General features: G+C 38.5%; 1 protein-coding gene across 6 annotated transcripts in view; it reads left to right on the top strand.

Annotated features, from left to right (window-relative positions):
- LOC135485572 (cysteine-rich motor neuron 1 protein-like) overlaps positions 1 to 21,653 on the top strand; it is a 47,403-nt gene that overhangs the window by 10,170 nt on the left and 15,580 nt on the right. For all 6 annotated transcript variants that reach the window (XM_064767732.1, XM_064767729.1, XM_064767731.1 and 3 more), the window contains exons 2-4: positions 6,086 to 6,334; positions 15,305 to 15,422; positions 21,190 to 21,314. In XM_064767732.1, coding sequence (XP_064623802.1) covers positions 6,086 to 6,334; positions 15,305 to 15,422; positions 21,190 to 21,314 — 492 coding nt within the window. The remainder of the gene's footprint in view (positions 1 to 6,085; positions 6,335 to 15,304; positions 15,423 to 21,189; positions 21,315 to 21,653) is intronic.

Genomic DNA, 21,653 nt, shown 5'->3' with positions numbered 1-21,653 from the left:
ACATCAGGCGGCTGATATGAAACAACAAATATGATAGCACTGTCTACCATCTGTGAAGTCACACACTTCTCACTAATCAGCCAATTATTAGGCAAACAATGGCAAAGTTTATGCTGCCAAATGTAATCATTTATCAAAATCATAATGTCATTATGACTAACCATCACATGGACAATCGTCAGCATATAGTAGTTACCAGGCAAGACCGTAGAAGGGTGGGCAGCTGCCCCTTCCAGTCATCTTCAAAAGACAGGTTTTCCATGATTTGGCACAAATCAGGAAAAACAAAAGGGCTCAAATATTGGACCCTTTTGGGACAAAAAAAGTGATATTCTGTCCCCCAGAGAGCCTTCTGCCCCTCTCCCCCAAGACCAAAAAGTACGGTACCATTCTTCAGTGTTGTTCCACAGTCCTCACCTTAACCCCCAAGACTTTTATTCGGCTGAAAGTATTGGGTGGCATAAAACCGAGCAAGTTCATTTCCATTGATATCTTGCCGATAGTGAGATTCTTCTTTATCTCTTCCTTGGAGCCCTTGATGCACTCTTGACATGGCGAGATAGTGCTATCAAATGTGATATTAAGGAATTCATTACAAGCTCGCACAAAATGGCATTCTTGCCAGTCACCATGTTGCACTCTCGGGATTATCAGTCTGTCATTTACTTCTTGATACTGCTTTTAAAGTTGATCATTCTTTATGTATTGTTCTTGAGAGGGGACCCATTCTGAAGGCTATGCTGCCAAGCTATTTGAAGTAAAGTGGCTGTCCTGTGGACAAGTAGAAAATCTTCAGTTTTACTACAAAACCTATTGCAGGGATTGCACCAATAAGTTGCACAAGACATCTTTTGAAGCAGTTTCCCTTCTGGCAACCGTGCAGAAAACCAGACCAGTCAGACTAGTCAGCTTCAGCATAATTGAGGTCTTATCGCTTTTAAGCCGTTGTCTCTCCATTGTACCCTTGGGGAGCCATATCAGAGAGATTGTGATACCAAGGAGCTGAGGAGGTTGCTTCTGGTTTATCGCTCAGGTGATTAGGAGAATGATGATGATTGGTGAGGCTGAAGAAGATCTCAAGCATTCCGAGTTGCTGTTGTATTCATATTCAGGAAATGAAGTGTCTTCCCCCAAGGAAAGCACTAGCCTGCTGAAGCATGTGTTTTGGGGATGGATGCTAGTATTTCAAACTACTCATTAATTTGCTTCTAGGATCTTGTCTGGAGAAGTCACAGTCCTTTGGAAGTTATTTTTGCATGGGGAAACCAAAACATGTTGGGTGAAGATATCTTATGCCTGATTGTCACATTGAGAATCATGTTAGTTTTGGGTGGATGCAACTATTTCAGTTATACAGGCATTAGTTTAAGTAGAGTCCCCTCTTGATAGAATCAACACTCCAGTGCACTTACACATGCTAACAACCTCTTGATGCCACAGTTGCCAGCCATATAACATTCGGTTAATCTCTTAAATTATTGCCTTGCATGTACTCCGGGTAGTATTCAGCCAATTAGCAGCATTTTTCCAATACTCTTAGCTAAGTTAACTGTTCATATTCCCAGTGGTTTCCATCTGATTTAGCATTGAAAATGGTGAAAAATCCAACATAAATATACATTTGTTGCTCTCTGATTTTTGCTCTGTTTATAGTCTGATGCAGAATATCGAGAAAGCGATGCACCATTTTGCTGTAATTTGCAATATATGCCATGCATGTTGTTCAAGCCAATGAGTAGTCAATTGAGAGTGGGGGAAACAGTCTTTTTTGGGATGCCACGATAGACTAAATACAGCCAGAATTATTGGGATTGACCCCCAAGTTTTAGTGGGATTCGCATACTTCAAGAGGGGTAAAAAATTGCATAATCATTTCTTCGGAAATGAATCAAAACCACTTTTCTAACAGTTGGTTCTTAAATCTTTTAACATTGCATGACCTTTATGATGATGGATGACTTAGACAAACATGACTTATTATCGATTAACTCTCACTAAATCCATTGATCAAATTGACATTCCTTTGGTCTGTGCAAATGTGGTGGCCATCAACCATGGATGAAAATACAGATATGTTTGGTGCTGTTTTGACATTGCACCGGATTCAACTTAAGAAAATGTGTAATGTGCCATATAACCTGTAATTCTGGCAGTTTTTAATGTAAGTTGGGTACTATTCCAAGTGACAGTATTTTCGCAGTGACTGCTGGTAATAACTGCTGACCTGCCCCGTTACACTTGCCGGGATTTACTAACTTTTCTCTGAAGTGGGGTCTTCTTAATCTCATACCCTGAAAGTTTCAGTGGGCAGTTTTGTGTGCTTTGACATGCAGTACCTTTCTTAGTATTCCTATTTTCCTATATTCACCACTACTGCTCTAATGATCGAACCTGTCTTGTGGAAAGGTGTAGCCATTTTAAACCAAATTTACACCATAGAAAGTATCGAATATCAAAGGGTGATGTGGTGAATAGGATATGTGCTGAATCCTTAGTGGATTTGAGATAGTTCACACTGATGGATTGACAGCATTAAGGAATTTTTCCCAAACATGCCAAAGGTACATTTCCTCATCAGCATGGCATTTCACTCTGATGGCTTGACAGCATTAAGAAATTGTTCCCCAAAGTACCAACGGTACATTTCCTCGTTAGCATCCACTCCCCGACTAAAAGAAAGTTCTCTGTGTGGGCTGTGTATTCTTTATCACTCTGGGCGGAGAAGTTAACGGACCAGATACTCTCAGGACAAATTACCTGTGTCGCCTCACAAGATATGCAAAAGTAGCAACATAAAAGAAGGTTTCACATTCTGTGTGGGTTGTTTATCCCTTTTTATGCAAATAGTCGTCATGAGGTGAAAGTTCCAAGTTCTGAAGTTACTGTCCCTGGTCATAAGTGTCATCATTTGCACGACAGAAAGGGCTGATACATTTGTGTGGGTAGATGATACTTTCGCGCTCAATAAGCTGATCAAGAGGGTATATCGTATATGTTCCATGGCTGGTATCATTAAAGGAAAGGTCTAAGTAGCATTCTCTTCTTACACAAGGCTTTGAAACAAATGGACTGATGCACTATGACAAATTGATATGGTTACCTAAACAAGACTTTTTTCGATGATTTTGCTGTTTTTGGGAACCATCCACTCTGGAGGAATTTCCTTTATGAACTGAAGGTAGACAGCTTCGTGCTTGGCACCATGTCGAGCCCTGACCGGTTATGCGATTGACGCGTAATCGATCAATATAACACTCAAAACACTCACAGGAACAGGATTAATGTTCTGTTTTGCTGTTAATTAATGTGTCATTGTAAACTGCCAGAAGGGATGATAAATAAAGCATACATGTTTATCAGATTCCCTTTGTCAGAGACCATGAATGAAGTTGACAAAGTTGCTGGGGATTTAGAGACTGTCAATATACCAATACTCTTGGCATTGTTGATTGTTGACGTCAGCAGCACCTAGCAACCAAAATCTTTAGATCCATCTCCCTGGAGAAATTAAAACTTCGGTTGAAGTTGGCAATTTAATGGGAACACTATCTGATTTTGTTTTCAGAAATTGCAATGTTGAGTAGTCTCTGGGGTAATGGTGAAAATGTCTGTCCTCAGTGAAAATACCCTCTGTAGCTGATTCTCTCTTTGAGACCTTCTTCAAATTCCTGCGTGTGTTAGCTATAGCCAACAGCATTGGAACTCTGTCAATTTGGTAAATTTGTTTTCTGCAGCTTTTTGGGAGGAAATAGGATGAAGGTTATGAATGAACCAATCAAATGATTCTTGCAGATCTCGATGTAGTGGTTTTCTTGAAATCTCAGCCGTGGATACAGAGTGGTGCACCCCCCCCCCCCCCTTATTGGAGAAAATCTGCCCCTGATTCTTCTGTAGTTTTCAAGGTTAGACACCAACAAAAATTAAATTGTGACCAAGAATGGACGTCCATAATATTCATCAGAACTTCTTTTTTCTTGCACATCTAACCTTTAAATAAACTAAGGAAGATTTGTTTGCAGTTTTTTAATCACATTTTCTTTTTTTGATCATCATTTAATGTGTTTGAAGCATTCCCAGATGATAAATGGTTGCCTATTTCTTATGGTAATTGCTTGGTCATGGTGATGTGTTATGAGAATTTGTCATCGTTTAAGTACAATGTTTAGATTATCACCAGGAACACTTTTAAATCATGTCATATCTTTCTTGGATCACTTTCAAATGACGTCAATGATAACTAGCAGACATTACAAGTGTTTAGTTGAGTTTTTGTGTTCTTCCATTAGTTTAACGAAGCGATACCCAACTGGAGATGTTGGTTGTCTCACCAATTGGCCAAATACTGCTTGATGGGTGGAGCTAAAATGCAGGCCAAAATGGGGGTGTCTCTCTGAGGTTTGGGGTGAAATGGCTGATCCTCTTGAGCAGTGTTTGGACATCTAATAGTGACAGTGAGGTATCAACTTCTATTCTAAACACCCTGAAACTACTTTTTGACCACTTCCATATTTAACACCAACTCGAGCCGTAGTTGTGGTTGCAACACAAAATTGGTGCAGTTTTTGTGTTGCAATGAGGTACAGTGTTTCAGAGGGTAAAAAATGAGGCACATATTCTTTACTACTGACATTTCTTTAAAAACGTGACTGATCTCACCTGAGGAAGCGGACAATTAGGTTAGGCCAAAGCTATCAATATAGATATCAGGATTGGGTGAGTGTAAGGAAGACTGTTGAATTACCCAGTGACCCTAAAGAATTTGTCACAATTGAAGTTTGTTGTTATGCTTTGTTACTTGAAATATCGCAGTGGCTTCACTGTAATAAATAACTGAAAACTATGACCCGCTTAAACTAAAAACATGGACCTGCTAGGAAATTTCGCACGTATTTGAAATACCTTGAAGCTACTAGACTTTAAAATTAGTTGGCAAAAGAGTCAATTTATTGTACATGTACCAGTAATGGTTTCACTTAAGTGACTAAAGTTAACATTTAATAGGATTTGGTAAACTAGAGCTGTTCTTTTTTCACTTGTTAACTTAATTGAACTCGTCTGCCTTTGAGAAGATCAAAGAAGTTTTTTGTTCTGCTGTGTATGATCTTATAAACATTAATAAAGTGTAAACTATGAAACGTGGTGAAGGATATATTATCAGTATGTAACCTGTGAAGTTTATGATTACTCCTGCGATACCACACTCATTCATCAAACTGAATGACGCTGGAACAGGAAGTTGTTGGTGTTTCTTCTGAAACACACCTTGTGGTTTCCAAGGTAAAACATTCCAGTTTCTAAGGTAAACAAGCATGATTTCACACTGTCAAGAATGGTTTATGCTCCAGCTGCATTCAGTTTAGATTTGACAGAAACCCATCGCCATCTACAATGCAACTCATCACGCAGTAACAGGTGGTAAATTACTTTTGAGACTTGTGAATTATCTATCTACGTGCTCATGTAAAAGCTTAAGTAATGAGCTTCATTTTGGATACCACTCCCATCAGTGTGGTGACTGAGATATTCATATATATATTGCTACCAAATTTTGTGTGATGTGTCACATGAAACCACTTTATTTTGACTGTCAGTGTCACATCAATTGTATGCATCGATACATAGTAAAAGACAAGTTAAATCTGGGGTGTGAACACGAAGGTATTAGAACCTTTGATTTCGTCAATGTCTAGCATTCCTCCTTCTAGTAAGGAGCAAGACAGCCAAAAGTAAATCTCCTTAAACATGTTTAAGATGGATAACAAGGCCAGTTGCCTTTCAGACTCCATTAGTGTCTTTATAGTGTCTGGACGCATCATTATAGTGCTATCAGTTTATAAGAAAGTGACAATGTGTATGAACAGGCCAGCAAGACGGTAATACAAGAATGGAATTTATGTATTTATCCAGATTTGGCTGATTATGATGATGAAGAAGATTAAGAAGAAGAAGAAGAAGAAGAAGAAGAATTAGAATATTTTCTTGTTATTTGCTAGTTTTGTTGTTCTCACCACGATTTGTAATATGCTCACCTGCAACATTTCCAAAATCAAGAAGTTTACCAAATCTACAAATTCTATCTTTACAGAGGAAGAGATTGATCCATGTGCCGACATACGCTGTCAGGTCGTCTTTGCTCCAAGATGTCCGTCGGATTCTAAAGCTATCGGGGGCAACATTTTACCTGGTGAATGTTGCCCGTCGGCTGCCAAATGTGTTTGCAACTACTTGGAATGTTTGAATCCTGTGTGTTCAGCGGGATACAATAAAGTAGTGACGAGCAGGAATACCGGAGTGCCGGGAAGATGCTGTGATATTTATGAATGCAGACCAATAAGTAAGTATCCTTCTTGATGGTGGAATGGTTCGTTCTTTTGTGTGCGTGCTTGGGACATGACCATTTAAGGCAAGAATTTTGTGACAAAAATCCAGGAACACCCAGCTAATAGGAGCGATAGCCATTGGATAGGAACCGATTAATGTTGTAAAAGCCTCCTATTGTCAGAATTGATACCTAGTGCAAGATGAGATGCTGTAGTACTACTATCACATTCTTAGTCATTCTTGCTATAAGCAACAGTGTATTGAGCAGATATCTTAACTTAAATCAATGGGCACCTGTTAACTAAAAGCAGTGTCGAGTTACTCAAGCAGTGGTTCTGCTGATCGCTTATCATTGCTTCCTGCTAGAAGCAGCAGAAAAAACTAGAATGAACACTAAGAATCTTCACTCCCACTCCATTACCTATCTAACATGATGTCCTGTCAGTAATGCCATCAGGTATCTTTTTAAAACACCCACATCAAGTCAATTCCAGTTTGAATTGGCCCAATGTCCAGTAATGAAATGCGTACTGGGGTAACAATGATGTATTAGTATTTCTATCAAACTTTGGTTGAGATTGTCAGAACCTTTAAACTTCAAAATTCTTCTGTATTTTCATATCTCCAGTGTCTACCTCAGTTCATTTTGCCAAAAATAGAATCTTATCATAGAATTTTTAGACTGGGAAACAAACACAATATCCACATACCTGCATACTGCTGATATATTTTGGGACATTCTGTACATGTCATTTAGTGATGTCTGTCTGAAGTCAGGTGTTGCCGATATTTGAATAGAAGGTAAAAGGTGTTTTGGAGGATTGGCAAACGGAATTCCTCTCAAAGCAAAAAAGCACATACTGGCCATTCCAACACTAATATGAACAAAATACCACGTCAGCTTTAAATGCACATATCCTTAGAAATGCCAACCGGACATGTGTCTCAATCCCATTGCATCTTGATTTATTCATTTGAAAATGTACTGTTTTATCATTTTGTTGTCTCATTTTGAGTTTGTATGAGTCTTGACATGACCATATGCAGCCAAAATCTATTTATCTCACTGGTGACCTGAGAAATGTAAGAAGGTCACATTATTTCGTGATTTCCGTGGTTTGTCCAGCACTGAAAGTTTGAAATAGATTTGTCTGAGTTTTCCCTAGAACAGGAAGCTATGCATGCAACATTTCATGAGCTCCATCACACAGAGCCAACTGAGAAACAATGGGACGGACAGCTAAGGAGGCATAAACATTGGAGTACTGTGGAAATTGCACATTCAAGCCAGAGTAACCTATCATTATGAGAAATAGTTGGTTGAGATGTTTATCATTATCTGTTTCCTCATTGACATTTCTGACAGAAGCTTGTCATATTTTCCTGTTATTTGTAAAAAATACTATACCAGCTTCTAACCAGAAAGGCGTAATTTCTCAATACTGGGTGAAGAATGGCCACCTGTCTACGACATTCATCAATATCTCAAAAGATGTGAGAATAACTTCTTGAAAGCTTGTTTATACCCATCAGGACATACCTCTACAAACATGAAAAGTAATAATCATGCCGCCAGTTATGTTCTTGGTTGATTTCCACCGCCTCCGTCACATTATTGTCCACTGTATCGTCGACCGCCCCCTCAATGTATGCTGCGCATAATCTAAGTGGGGTAAATTTGCAGTTGTTGCACTGTAAACAATTCAACTTTTTGATCATGCTATCCATACCTCATATGGGTTGGGGTTTTTCATTTCTTATTTATAATGTTTGAAAACACCTCTCCGGCAATTTCACCACTATGGTCATCAACCATTTTACCATTGATTGTTCCTACTGGGAATCACGTAGTACATGTATTTGGGAACAGCATCAAAGTTGAGCTTGTGGGAAGTTGGAGATTTTTCCCCGCTGGACAGATGAGTGTAACTTTGAGATGGTTCACAAGAGGATGGGTAAATGGGTAGAAAAAGGATACCATCTCTATGATGTGAATGTCACTTAGAAAGGTTATCAATTCGCCTTTGGTCATGTAACATGTTTTTGGCTGGTTTTACCTTACCACTGCCTGTCTTTTTGTCAGATTGACCTTCTCAAAATTACCAAAGCCTCCTCTGGACTGAGTTGTTGTTCTGGGAATCCACTTTTAGAACAGACCCTCATGTTTCTGATGAGTGGCTTTATTCTAACAACCTTTTTGAAAAAAATAATGGCTTTAGTGGACGTTGTACAGGCCAACTGCAAATCTGGTAATATCCAAGAATTTCATTGCATTATCAAGTTTTGTGTGTTTCTTCTGAAAAAAGATATTCATTTGGCGTGTTCAAAATTAAATTTTCTGCAAAATTAGGTTCAGTGAACTTCTCTAAGAAAATTTACTTTACTGATTGAATTTCATTATCTGGAGCTGTAATCATGCATGTTACATTTCTTTATTTCGTAATTAACTTAACATAAAACTTGGAATATTGCTATGTGTAATATCAAATCTAACAGTGGTGAAAATTTGATATCGATAATATGAAATGTAACTTCCTTTTTATATGACCACCCACATCTTGTTAGCCTTCAATGACAGTTGCTTCTCAGGGGATGTCAAGCAAGAAATCTGCAGTTATCAGCTGAGCAGCAAATTGAATATCTCCAGCATGTTGCTTTAAAAAGGTGTTGTCAGGAATATAAGGCTACCGTTTCAATCTTATGTCGTCTCACCTGCTTTTTTTGAAGGCTAACAAAGACAACTATCTCTCTTCGGTGTTGATGAATGTGATTTACCTCAAAACAAGTACAGCTAAAGAAAAGTTTACATTTATCTGACGCTTCAAAATGAACTGTGAACTCAAGTGGGTGGCAATTAGAACACAGGCTATTTTTGGCTCATGGTGGGGGAGTCTATAATACTGCAGTGTCCGGCCTCCGATGTTGTGGTCGTCTGTCTGTCTGTATCCTATTTCAGAACAGCACCATCGGTATATCTTACCGCCATTGGTTTTTGAAACCTAAAGCTACCAAATTGAAATATTTTCTTAAGAATTTCACTGAGTTAATTCTCTTTTATATCCTTAGGCATTACCTCGAACTATTTTGCAATAAAGATCTTTCTAAAGCGATCATGTTTTTGCACCAAGATCAAAGTAGAGTAGCAAGCCTTGCTGTTATTGTTCATGTTAAGGAAATTATTCCCTTTCCCGACCCCTTCTTCCTGGAAAGGCCCTTTAGATGCTAAATAACATGAAAGAAGGCCTATGTTCTCCATGATTTTCATTTGTTATGTTGGCAGATTGCGATATAGGCCATGTTGATAATACTAATGGGCTTTGTCAAAATGTAAGCCTCTTTAGAACATAATCATGTTTGAAAATGTAAGATAACAGGAATCTATAAACGGAATCTTTGATGTATTTTGTCAGGTGCACTTCTTTGCAACTGGTATTTGATTTTTTTTAGTTTGTCATAATAATTATCAGAGCCCATCGGGTGTTTTTATTCCGACACAGTTTAAAGGATATTTTTGCTGCATTATGCAAGGTAAATCTTATGAGAAGACTATAAGCAGTAAACAAGTGCTCAATATTTTTGGAGCGGGGTCAAGTTTAAAAATTCCTCAAAAATTGTGTTCAAGCACGGATAATTCACAAGTATTATAATATTAGGGAAATACATTAGAAAGGTACAGGAAGAGGTCACTTTATTCAGTAGTAAAAGCTATCAAAATCATTAAGGAAATTTGCACAAAACGTTCCTATTGAACTTTATTTATGGTCAAGGATGTAATTTGAATTATTACCAATTGGTATGAACTGCTTTGTCACTTATGTTGACATAATTTACAATATGACATTCTAGATCCTTATCCTGTTGACCATCTTGACAACTAATTGCTGGTTAGATCTATATCTTCGAAACTTTCAGGGTACATTTGAAGAAAAAACCTTGTACCAATAGAAATACTGACATCATTTGAGCCAGTATCGTTAAAGTGAAACTATAGTGTCTCCATTTTGCCAATCTACACCAGAACTCATCAAAAACCAACAAAATGGCAAAATAAGGAGTACTCTGAGGACATTGTCACCTTTGGTCTGCATGGCCTGCGGACCATATCTTGCCCGATTTTCGGTGTTTGAAAGTGTTCTGGTGTTCCTAAGATTGGCAAAATGGAGTCACTATAGTTTCACCTTAATTTGTCGGTAATCATTGGTGCCAGAAGATGAACGCATACAAGGCCATGAGATGCTTGAAATCCTCTTGCTTTTTGTATTATGCCTACATGGATTGCAGAAAATCATTATATTATTGTTAGCAAACTGATAATCCATTCAAGAGCGTACATCTTTCATTCTCGTAACATCGGTGATCTTGTCACCTTGGTAACTTTCGTGTGACTGTTTGCTACAGCACTTGTTGATGAAGGGATGCTTCATAAGTCTCTTATTTTCTTACTGGCAAGATTTTGCCGCAGATGCATTGGATTGTCTGCCAGTTTTAACCAGTTATAGGGATCTGTATAGCTTCCATCGTCATCAGATCTAGCAGGAGAAAGAGATGCTGACATTGTGGATTTCTTGTCACCGTGGTTACTTTTCTGTCGTGTGTACCATTAGCCATGGCACATGTGGCTGAACGTCAGTTGCTGTTGGCCTATGTCTTTTCATGCTAGGGTGATTTTAAAGAAGGTGATGAAGAGTTTGTAACGAAACATTCTCATTAGACTGAAATGTAGTTTCAAAATTTTCAGTGTCTTATCTGCAAGGAAACATTTTGAAGAAGTTGATGAAGTGTATTTTCATCTTGAGAGGTTTGGTTGAAGAAACAATGAAAAGTTTGTAACCAAAGATTCAAACTCGACTGAAATGTCATCACTATTGTTCGACGAACATCCTTGTCACCTTGGTAACTTACTCTTCCGATAGCTCATGGTGCTCGTGGAGAGTTGCTATGGTGTTATGAAGGCCTCTTCTTTTCTGTAAATGACGGATTTTGTAGAATCTTACAGATGCATGTTGCTTACACTCCACATCTCCTTCTTGGTTAAAATAGGGGTAGGAAACTCGCTTAGCAAACATCTCTAGAAGAAGGTCATTCTTCCTGTATACAGTCAAGCCTGGAGATGGCTAGAGAGTTCGTTTGCACAGATCTTCATTAAGCACAGATCTATTTTTGTCTTTTTAAAATTATTTATCAGATATCAATTTCACACTTTATGTTTTCGGGATAGGATCAATGTATGTTAAAGAACGATCAAAAGTTTTGTGCAGGTACATTCGCCCACCTCCTCAACTCCCTCAGTGCAGACTCTCAGATCTTTACTTCGGTTCCTATTGTGTGAAGTTGAAAGCACTTTAAAGCCCGTCTTCCGAGGAACAAACTTTATAAAATGCTGCCGTCAGAAGTACTTCTAATTGCCATGGTAACTGTGTTTATTTCAAAAAGGTTTAGGAAACACCTGTAAGAATAAAGCCTTTGAAATTTGATAAGGATAAAGATATGATGCGTGGTATTTTTCTCGATATTGTGTTTCCTTTGACAATTTGCTTAATAGCTTATATAGCTATATCTGTCTTCCTTGCTGGGATGGAACTGGTGGCCATGGCTACACAGATTCTCAGATACATCCTTCAAGAAGCCTAGATGTAGATCGCAGCTTGTGCTTGCTGCCTTAAACTTTTTAACACCAAAATAACTCAGCTTGCTATATAGTAATGACCTTTTCGCCATGCTTAGTTTGGATAAGTTTGGAGCTGGTCAGCTGCGATTTCCAACAACCATTGATGTACATGTGCCTTGAAATCAGCTTTGTATCCCCCATTCTATATGATACTCAGAAAATAGTCTCATTATTTTCGTATTTTCTTCTTAATCATGTTTATTGAGACTATACCTTCATACCATGCCATCCTTTTGCTTCTCCATTCAAACATCCAGGTCAGTATCCGTGCCTGCACAGTCACTTCAAAAGCCTCACAAATTAATGACTGACTTCAAAGCATAAATCTGGAGAATCAGATTCCAATGCTTTGATAGTCTCTAAATAACACAATATCAAAGAACAGATTGTCTACAGAGCTACAGGAATAAACATCATTGTGTTCAATCATCACGTCTCCTTATTCATACAATCATCACCTTGGATTATTCATTATGTGTTATTCTTTCCTTTATAAAAAAGCAATTGCAGAGATTCTCCTGAAGGTTTGTTCTCATTTGTCAGTTGCTTTCTCATGTTCCATTAGCGTATTAGATATTGTCACATGCAACATTAGATTATTTTTATCATCACTCCATTGTCACCTTCATAGGAACAACCACCTGTTAGTTGCACTCTCTTCTCTCCTGTATAAGGTCTGTCAATTTTCAAGAATCATCCAGTCCGAACCTTTTCTGCTCAGCATGGATCTTGGCCTATTAGCCTGATCAGGGCTTGATCCTGAAGAGAAAAAGAAGACTGTTCCACAGTTCCTCAAATGAGGGGTTTGCGCCTGGTGCACCGCCCATATCTTCACCTGCCAATTGACGTGGTATTTCTCTGACTGTTGAGTAATGTATGGGCAGGAAATGAATATTTGTCACTGACCTCATATAAGTGAATGTGGAGTATTTTATTTTTTCAGTATCAGCATTCTCTGCATTGAGATTATGTATTCTTTGGATTGAAATCGATGCCTTGTTTTCCCAGGGTTGCATGAGTGTGATAATCTCAAGATCTCCATACCTTTTAATGCTTCGCACAAACTAGCAATTTCTGTTGCTGCGACCTGCAATTTGCAACAATATTATCTCTTGTCTGCAGGTAAAACATATATCACTGGGTTTGATATTGACCTGCGATCACTGAATCTTGTTGCAGATACCTGCGATGACCACAGCAAAGAAGTGATTTTGTTATGTGCGATCATAATTGCAGGTCGCAACTACTATAAAGGTATTTGAAAAACAATGTATTTATTTGGAAAATAAGAGCTTTCTGATTTCACAAAGAATGCAGTGTATTTAATTTAGCAACAAGAGTTGACTAAGGCATAAACCTGAATCCTTCTTCAGAGTTCTAAGTAAATTTAGTAGTTTACTGGTTTGTGGTAACATTGACTTTCAACTTCAAAAATCACTTTGGTTGTTTGATTGTGAACAAAGGCTTGTTTGGTTAGCTTTGAAGCTATTCTTGTGGTGGAAAATAGAACAAGCTTTAAAGTAAAAGGCAATGTTTTTGTTTACTCTCGTTGACAGGGCAAAGAAGATTATCGGGGAAACAAAATTACTCCTTGCAAGAATAGATAAACATGAAGAATGTTTTGTACTCCTCATCTTCATCATTTATAATAAAGAGCCTGATACACAATGTAACACTCCTGGCTATCACACTATGGTTTGATATCTGGGAGAACCTATTATTGTAACTCTGGATAAAGGGCTTCGAAGTAACTTATTTTCCTGGCTCTTCACAGTCCCATGAATGAGACATTAATACTGAGGTTCCTTGTATCTGGTGAGAAACATGAATACAGCTTGTGTGGACTCTACCTCTGGTCAAAGATGGAGTCACCAGGCCAATAAACCCAATTGGTGCCTAACTTAAGTGGCACGTAAAAATGATCATTCCACCTTGGAGGAGGAAGACCCTTAAGAATAACAATAAGTAAAGAGCTGATGCTGAAGAAGAAGAAGAATCATGAAGAAGCTGATGTCTCAGGTTGTAAACATCAAGGAGATGGATGAGACAATTATTGTCACAGTGAAGGTTCCATGCATTGCCAGAGGCAATTTTTTGTCGTCGCTGATTATTGCACTCATCTCTGGCATGCAGGCTTACCCTAATGGACACTCTCTGGGCCAATCCTAAAAGGCTGAAAACACACATTGCGTAATGAATTCTAGTCTATAAAACCTTCCATGCACCTTGTCGTGTTCACCAGACAACCATGTTTACCATTCTAATCGTTGTTTTCAAATTATCTGCCCCTTAGACCATCAAATTTCTCAAAATACCCTACGATTAGCAAGATTGAAAGCTCCATCAGTTGTTTGATTTGATGCAATGCCAACACTACACCATCAGCAGCATCAACATTAGCAACCTCAGATTTAAAAAACCCATAAAATTGTGTCGTGAAATTTGTCATTCTGTTAAAGGTGAAGGGGTCACAGTTTTGCGTCATTGTGGGTTCTGAATGGGGTGTTATTTCTGTGTTTTTTGCTTACGCTGTCGCAATATTTTCCTGGTTGATTCATTACCTGCTTGCTGCTATCAGCCAAGAGATATTTAATTGAGAACAATCTTGTTTGGCTTCTGGACAAATCTGCTTAAATTGTTGGTTGTTCAGGTGGGAGAAGAAATGTGTCCATAACTTGGAGGAATTGGTCTTCTAATGGAAGTTACACCGTGTTTTCCTGGCTGGGCTTGTTCTTTGTTGAGTCAGAGCATAAAAGAACTAAATAATCAAATGATATGTGTAGGGTTTCATCATGTTTTCAAGCTTTCTTAGCCATGTTTTTGTCATCCTTTTGTCATTTAGTAAGATATTTCTGCCCAGAGCTTAGTTTACTTCGGCTGAACTATGAGATGTTGTGGACTTTGGTTGTGGTTATTTTCTCTTTAATTGTTCGGTATTTAGTTCCAATGAGTCAACATCTCCCTGACAGGGTCAGTAAGGGGCCAACTGTTCCAAACAAAGTTAAAAAAAGAAAAACATTAGAAATATTTCAGTAACTTATGATTTATACCTATTTACCATACCATTTCATGTGCACCTGTGATTATGTATAATGAATGTCCATTCTTTCTTTCAGGCGTGTAATATAATAAGATAATAGAAGTTTATGTTGGATCAAAAGCAGTTTTAAAGGAGGATGATGCCAGTAACAGCCGGTCATCAAAAGTATATTTACAGTGTTCTTTCATGACAGGCAGTATGTCAGGCATCTGAAAATGTACTCAAATGTCCATTTGATAATAAAATTTACAGATTTTCTCATCTTTTCCCTCCAGATGACCCATGTGCTAAAGTTGAGTGTGAGGAGATAGACCAAAACTTGAAATGTCCTGCAGATAGCTTTAAATTACCAAGCATTCCTTCAGCAGATGGCTGTTGCCTTGTACAGCAGGGGTAAGTCATATTTACATTCTTCATCTTCTCAGCAAATAGTGGAATCGCCTTGTACTACCATCATACTACCATTAGAAAGAAGATATGGACTTACACCGCCTAAATTTAGTCCAAATGCTATACCCAGTGGATGACTTCTCCGTATTACATACAGATCGACGATGTTTCTCCCAATACGTATTGAATAGGATACAGATGAAGAAAAAGATTATTCTATGCTCCAAGCAGGATGAATATCAAGATTACATTGGCTTACATTGTTACGGCAAGAGCATTATGTGAAAAAAGTAATGGAAGAATTCATTGGAAAGAAATGGGTGACGTCAATGGAACGTCATTTTATGTAGACTGCGGCTTGCTTTTAGGTAGGAGTCATATTCGGATTAGTGCGAGAGATCCACCTGGGTGTACCCATTGAGGATCTAATCAGACCTTAGCATCGTCATTCGAACCGTTTTTGGCTCACTGGTATGTTGAGACTGTACAATACGACTGAGTCCGTCATCATCTGTGAACAATTCACAAAACAGTGACCTCAGAGATGGCAACAAGCTGATGTCATATGCTGAGGTGTTGGCAAAAAAAGTTTCATGGCAACAATAAAGGTGATGGCAACAGTAAAGTTGATGGTAGTATTAAAGTGCTACAATCGGAACATTTTTGACTGGTACTCATTTATAAAAATACACCCGGGTGGAGTCTGGCGAGATAGACAAAAAGATCTGCCTTGTTTGACTTTGTGTTCAAACAAGGTACTATAAAATTTAGAATGCAACCAGGCTTCAAATTTCAAGACGACATTCTAAATAACCTGATATCTTCCTTTGAGAGCTACCACTTGATCAATATCCTTAACAAGACTGGTTCATCTTTCTTGATCATCTTTCCTAAAGAAGCAAAGGAGCTCAACCTTCTGTTATTAACAAGTTCAGGTCGTTGGTGTTATTGGTAACCGATGCCATGCTTGTAAACAGATATTATTGGACCGTCTTTAATTAAATCCCATGGCTTAAAGGGAGTCTATTGGCAGCAGCCCAGTAGGTCAGAATAAGTTACATGAAGTCCCCAATAGTGTCTCTCCCACCTCACAGTACATCAAGGCTAGGCATGCTTGTATGGGGAGTATATCTACTGAATCAAACACAACCCAGACAACGTGACCATATCTCTTCCATGAGTTTTGGGAGCTACCATTTGGTTGAAATGGGTCATCCAGGCATTTGATCTTTATTAGAACTACAAAGGATCCCTACTGGGGCTCCACCTTCTCTCTAATTGACAAGTTCAGGTGTACAAAGCAGCATTACTATTGGTAACCAATGCCAATCTTCTTGTAAACCGATATCATTAGACCCTCATTCTATTACTTATCGAGCCTGAAGCCTGCAAGGTGCCCAGGGCAATTATGGGTTTAACCACGCAGCATCTATGAGACCGGAGATGAAGGAAATCTCTCAACAGATGATTGTAGATGTGTTGTTTGATTCAGCTGATATCCCTCTGACCTGTTTGATTAGTTCCTTGAGCTTGCTGATAGGCTTCAGAAAAAGAATATGTTATTCTGACCAGAAGTAATGAATCAATAAGAGTGTTTTTACCTCTGGCACTGAAACATTATTTGTTGCGATAAAACCTGTTTAATGGAGACCATTGGTTATATCATTTTATCAGCTGAGCACCGGCGCTTGTGCCTCTTGTTTTATCATTTTGAGCCATTCAATTATAATGGATATGAAGTGTATTGTCTATTATCTCATGAAAGAATTACGCGTCTTTCAATCACACAATCAACGATTTTGGTTTTCCAGGGTCAGACATGTCAAGCAGAAAATCCAAACATCAGTGTTTTCTTCGCACTTCAAAGTTATAGCTTCCCAATGTTGTAACAAATTAATTAGTGGTGCCCTATCGATCTTCAAGTGTTGTGTCAACTTTGTCAATCAAACCTGTCAAAATTGCTCGAAATCAATTTGGTAGGATAACACAAGTGTGAATTTTGATAATCATCTTAATTACTTGTTGGCACCATACAGTTAAAGGCATGGTTCTTCCTTCAAAATTTGAAATTTGAAATTGAATGTAATAGTTTCCAGTATTGTCAATATTGAACATAAACTCCATTGAACATTGCCCGAAGAGCTTTGGCACTGCTCACATCATGGTAACAGGCTGAGAAATCTCACTGGATTCATTTGGACGCTCAGGCACTATGTCCTTGGCAATATCAACATAGAAAACAATGATTAAAGCGAACTGGAACCGCCAAGCCAGTTCGTATGACCTCGTTTTCATTTCCCGCGTATCGGGTGATCAGAGCGAGGCATGAATGAAACATGGCGCCTAGCTGTCAATCATTCAGTGACGTCACTACTATGGAATTTACTACGAAAATTCATGAATGAAAGATCGCATGACTCACGTGATTCTCACATGATTCTCAATAATAACAAATTGAACTGCGCATGCTCGGGCACTGGGGGCGGAGCTACAAATCTGAACTCGACTTTCTTGGGTGGTGAAAGTCGAAAAGTTGAATAAATCGCTCGGCGGTTCCAGTTCGCTTTAAGTGTCCAAGGCATGATCGTTCAAAATATAGGTGTCTTTAATCTTAGTCAGTGCCATGCTAGAAGCGAGAAATGTCAAAATATTCTTTTGGTTAAAGGAGTAAAAAACCCGATACAAATAGAAATTCAATTACTCGAGAGGTTCTTTGATGTGGAAATAATAGTTGCTGATGGGCTTTTTATATCTTTTCTTTGGGATTGCCTGTGGTTATGACTTTCTTTGGTCATGTCGATTAAGGACAGCTGAGCATGTGGTCCTTCGGCCTCTTGTTATTTTGAAACTGTCGGCCTTTGGTGATGTCCACGGTGTCGAAACAATTCTAATGGTAACAAATCAATTCTCTACTTAATCTCACCAATTATTGATGGTGGTAGTTGCTATTATCGCTAATATGATATTTGACTCCTGTCACATATTGAACAGGCGATAACAATATCATATCGAGATTACAATGTCTGTGATGGTGAAATACCCAAATGTTGAACTTGTTGCCGTCATTGGATATTATCACCATTCTGACTTGTTGACTCCTGTTGACCTTGGATGTCACATCGCAGACAATAATCTTTCATGTGACAATCTTCCTCCAAAAGCATGACACATGTCAATTTAATGTCAGTTTTAACATTTGAAGTTGTAGTATCTGGTAAGTGTGGCCAGATTAGGTTGTGGGTAGGTTGTCACCCCAGTCATCATCCGGTCATTGGCACATTAGGGGAATCGACCATAAAATCTGAAAAAGACTTGGCCTCTGAGTCTCAGATGCCTGGATCTACCTCCACTAATGCATGGCAGGCTGTTAACCTGAATACACTATTCCCGCTACTTCCCAAAATTCTATTACCCTGATCTTATTCAACATATCACAGGTGTGTCAAAAAATGTTGCCTAACTTTACTTCTCAATTATCCTCAGGAGCTTGCCAGATCATCTCACCTTCATGTCAAGCCGGAAATTTCCCCTTGTCAAGGTGATCTCAATTGCGAACAATTTATTGATATTGACCATTGCATATCCTTATTTGGTAATACAATGCAACAACGTCAACAAGTTTTCAGGAGTTGGTGACTTATGAATGAATTCATGACTATTAATCAAATTGGCTGGTATGCCGTGATGAAACGGTTGCTAATCTAATGGGACTTGAAATCCAGTGTTGACATTCCCCGACTCTAATATGGTGTAATCTTCTCACTGCGAGGAGGATGTTGGTCAATTTGAGGTCATTCAAAAGACAAAGTGGCACTTGAAATCAGTGAGCATATTTGTGGTGGATACAGGACTGGTTTTATATGTAAATAACTTTGAAATTGACTTAAGAACATTGCCATCTTCTCATATACTGCGCATTTAGGATAATATCCAAGACACATGTACATTCCACCTCACTTATTTGTCGTCAATCGTTTGTGTTTTTCTTAAGATTCCTCAAACCTGGGATGACATCGAAATCAAAAATGTTGTTCTTGGTGAATCCGTTTCATCAGTGTATCAATATTTACCCCCATAACAGATTATTAGCCTTTCTTTACCCGTGTGTGCTGGTCAACAAAGTATGTTTGGTATTTTTCTTGTGTCTTGACATTGGTGGCAACAATCGCTCCTTGTTTACGGACACACCTCTGTGACACCTTGGTATTTTGTTTTGATTCTAAATAAAGTCTTAGTGGTAAATTTGGGGTCAACTCTCACTTCTTTGGCTTGAATTTTCTAAATTGGGATAATGCCAACTGGCTAGATTGTCTGCCAGGCCCAAAACAAGGATAATTTCCAATTCAATTTTAAAGCACATCTATTCAATGCACTTGCAAAAGTTTGGGGTACATAAACATGTTTGCCATTGAATTAGTCCATCATTTCCCAAACTTATCCATCGACATAAAAAACAAAATTAAAAATTGTCCCAAAATCATAAATTGGTCAATATGAAAATCCAACTAAGAGGCCCCCAGATACCTACCTGCAAACAAAAACACTCAAAATTGTCGGCTTGAGGTCAATATATTCATCAAAGAGGCAAAATGACAGTATAGACATCTTGGGAGTAAGAAATAAACTAAATCTGCTAAAGAACCCAACCCGTTCCAGCATAGGTACATGTACATGCATCAAAGAGTTAATATTGCATTCTGTGATCCCAGGCGAGCACAATGTCCCTGATCCTGCCTTCTCACTTGAGAAATATCCCAATAAGATAGACCAATTTTGAGACCGGATGTTGAGCTAAGTTTACTCAACATATCCTGCCCCTGTGGTTTCCATGAATGAAGGTGTAGAAAAGAGTTGTACGAGATAACTTATGGAAATGTTGTGTTCGTGGTGGTTTCACTGTAGGGGTTGTTTGTAGCAAGATAAGCTTGATTGTATTTTCACTAGCTGGGTGGTTTGGTAAACCAATAAAAAAAAGGTAGACGAGCAGTGCTGTCTTGGTGTTTGAGATGTCGGATTCATAAACTGAACATAATGGGTCCAATACTCAGCACTGAAACATTGCTTGTCATTTTGGGCTACACACTTCACCTGCCTTGTCTTTTGAAACAGATGTATTTCTGTGTCCCCAATTGTGGACATTGTCTAGTCCTTATCATTAATAATCCTGTGTCTGATCTGTAAATCTAGCCATATATCGCGGGGAATCACTGCATTAATCTCCAAAATCTCATATCAAATCAAAGAAATAATCCAAAATGTCCACAAATGATGCCCACAATGTCTGCAGTTTTATGATGTTGACATTGGCTTTGATATCGCCGGTATGGACTTAACAGATTATGGTGTAATAGAGTCATCAATCAGCTGTAATCGGTTTGTGGTAGACAAATATATTTGGTGATGATTTCTCTCAAGGATTTGGCGATAGGAGATAGTGGCCCTGTCTTTGATTGTCCTTGAAAATGTAAAGGGCCGGAACTTAAAAATGTCAGTTTGGTTCATCATGTCTTCTCTGTTGAAATATTGAGTCGCTTGATAACTTCGCTCATTATTTTCTCTGGACATGACAACTAAAACCCCCACACCCATAATCTTTTCAGGATGACCTGCCATCCACAAGCTGCCAGTGCTGCCCCTAGGCCTTTATGTCCTGTTGATTTGAAGGTACAGATTCTTCAAATAACTCCAACTTCAGCTGCAACATCGACTCAGGTCAACTCATAATTATTTTCCCCATGACAATTAAAAAACCCACCCATAATCTTTTCAGATGTACCTGCCGTCCAAAAACCGCCTGCACTGCCCCTTCATGCCCTGAGGGACTGAAGGTACAAATCCTTGAAGCTGCTTCAGAAAAGCCGGGAAAATGCTGTGATACTTTCAAGTGCTATAATGGTGAGTGAAGGTTTAAATTCTTCTTCTTTGCATTCACTCTAAAGACATTCCCCATTTGATGACGATCTTCCCTGCCTACTGCTGCTGCTATTCTGCTTAGTCATCACAAGTTTGCTGTAGATTGCCATTAATCAAGAATTTACTTTGTACTCTGAATACAGCATCAGTGCTTCATCCTTGGAATGGACTTGCACTGGAACAAACGCTGATGCTGTTGCCATTTTTAGAATAGCAATGGTACAGAGAAGCCCATTAAGATATTACATATCTGTAAAAGATATATGGAAACCATTGTTGAACATTTTTAACTGTTAACCTTTTACATTTGGCTGCTTTGAT

The sequence above is a fragment of the Lineus longissimus genome, chromosome 3, assembly GCF_910592395.1.
Source record: "Lineus longissimus chromosome 3, tnLinLong1.2, whole genome shotgun sequence".
NCBI classification, from domain to species: Eukaryota; Metazoa; Nemertea; class Pilidiophora; order Heteronemertea; family Lineidae; genus Lineus; species Lineus longissimus.
This window is presented reverse-complemented; position numbering and strand designations above follow the sequence as displayed.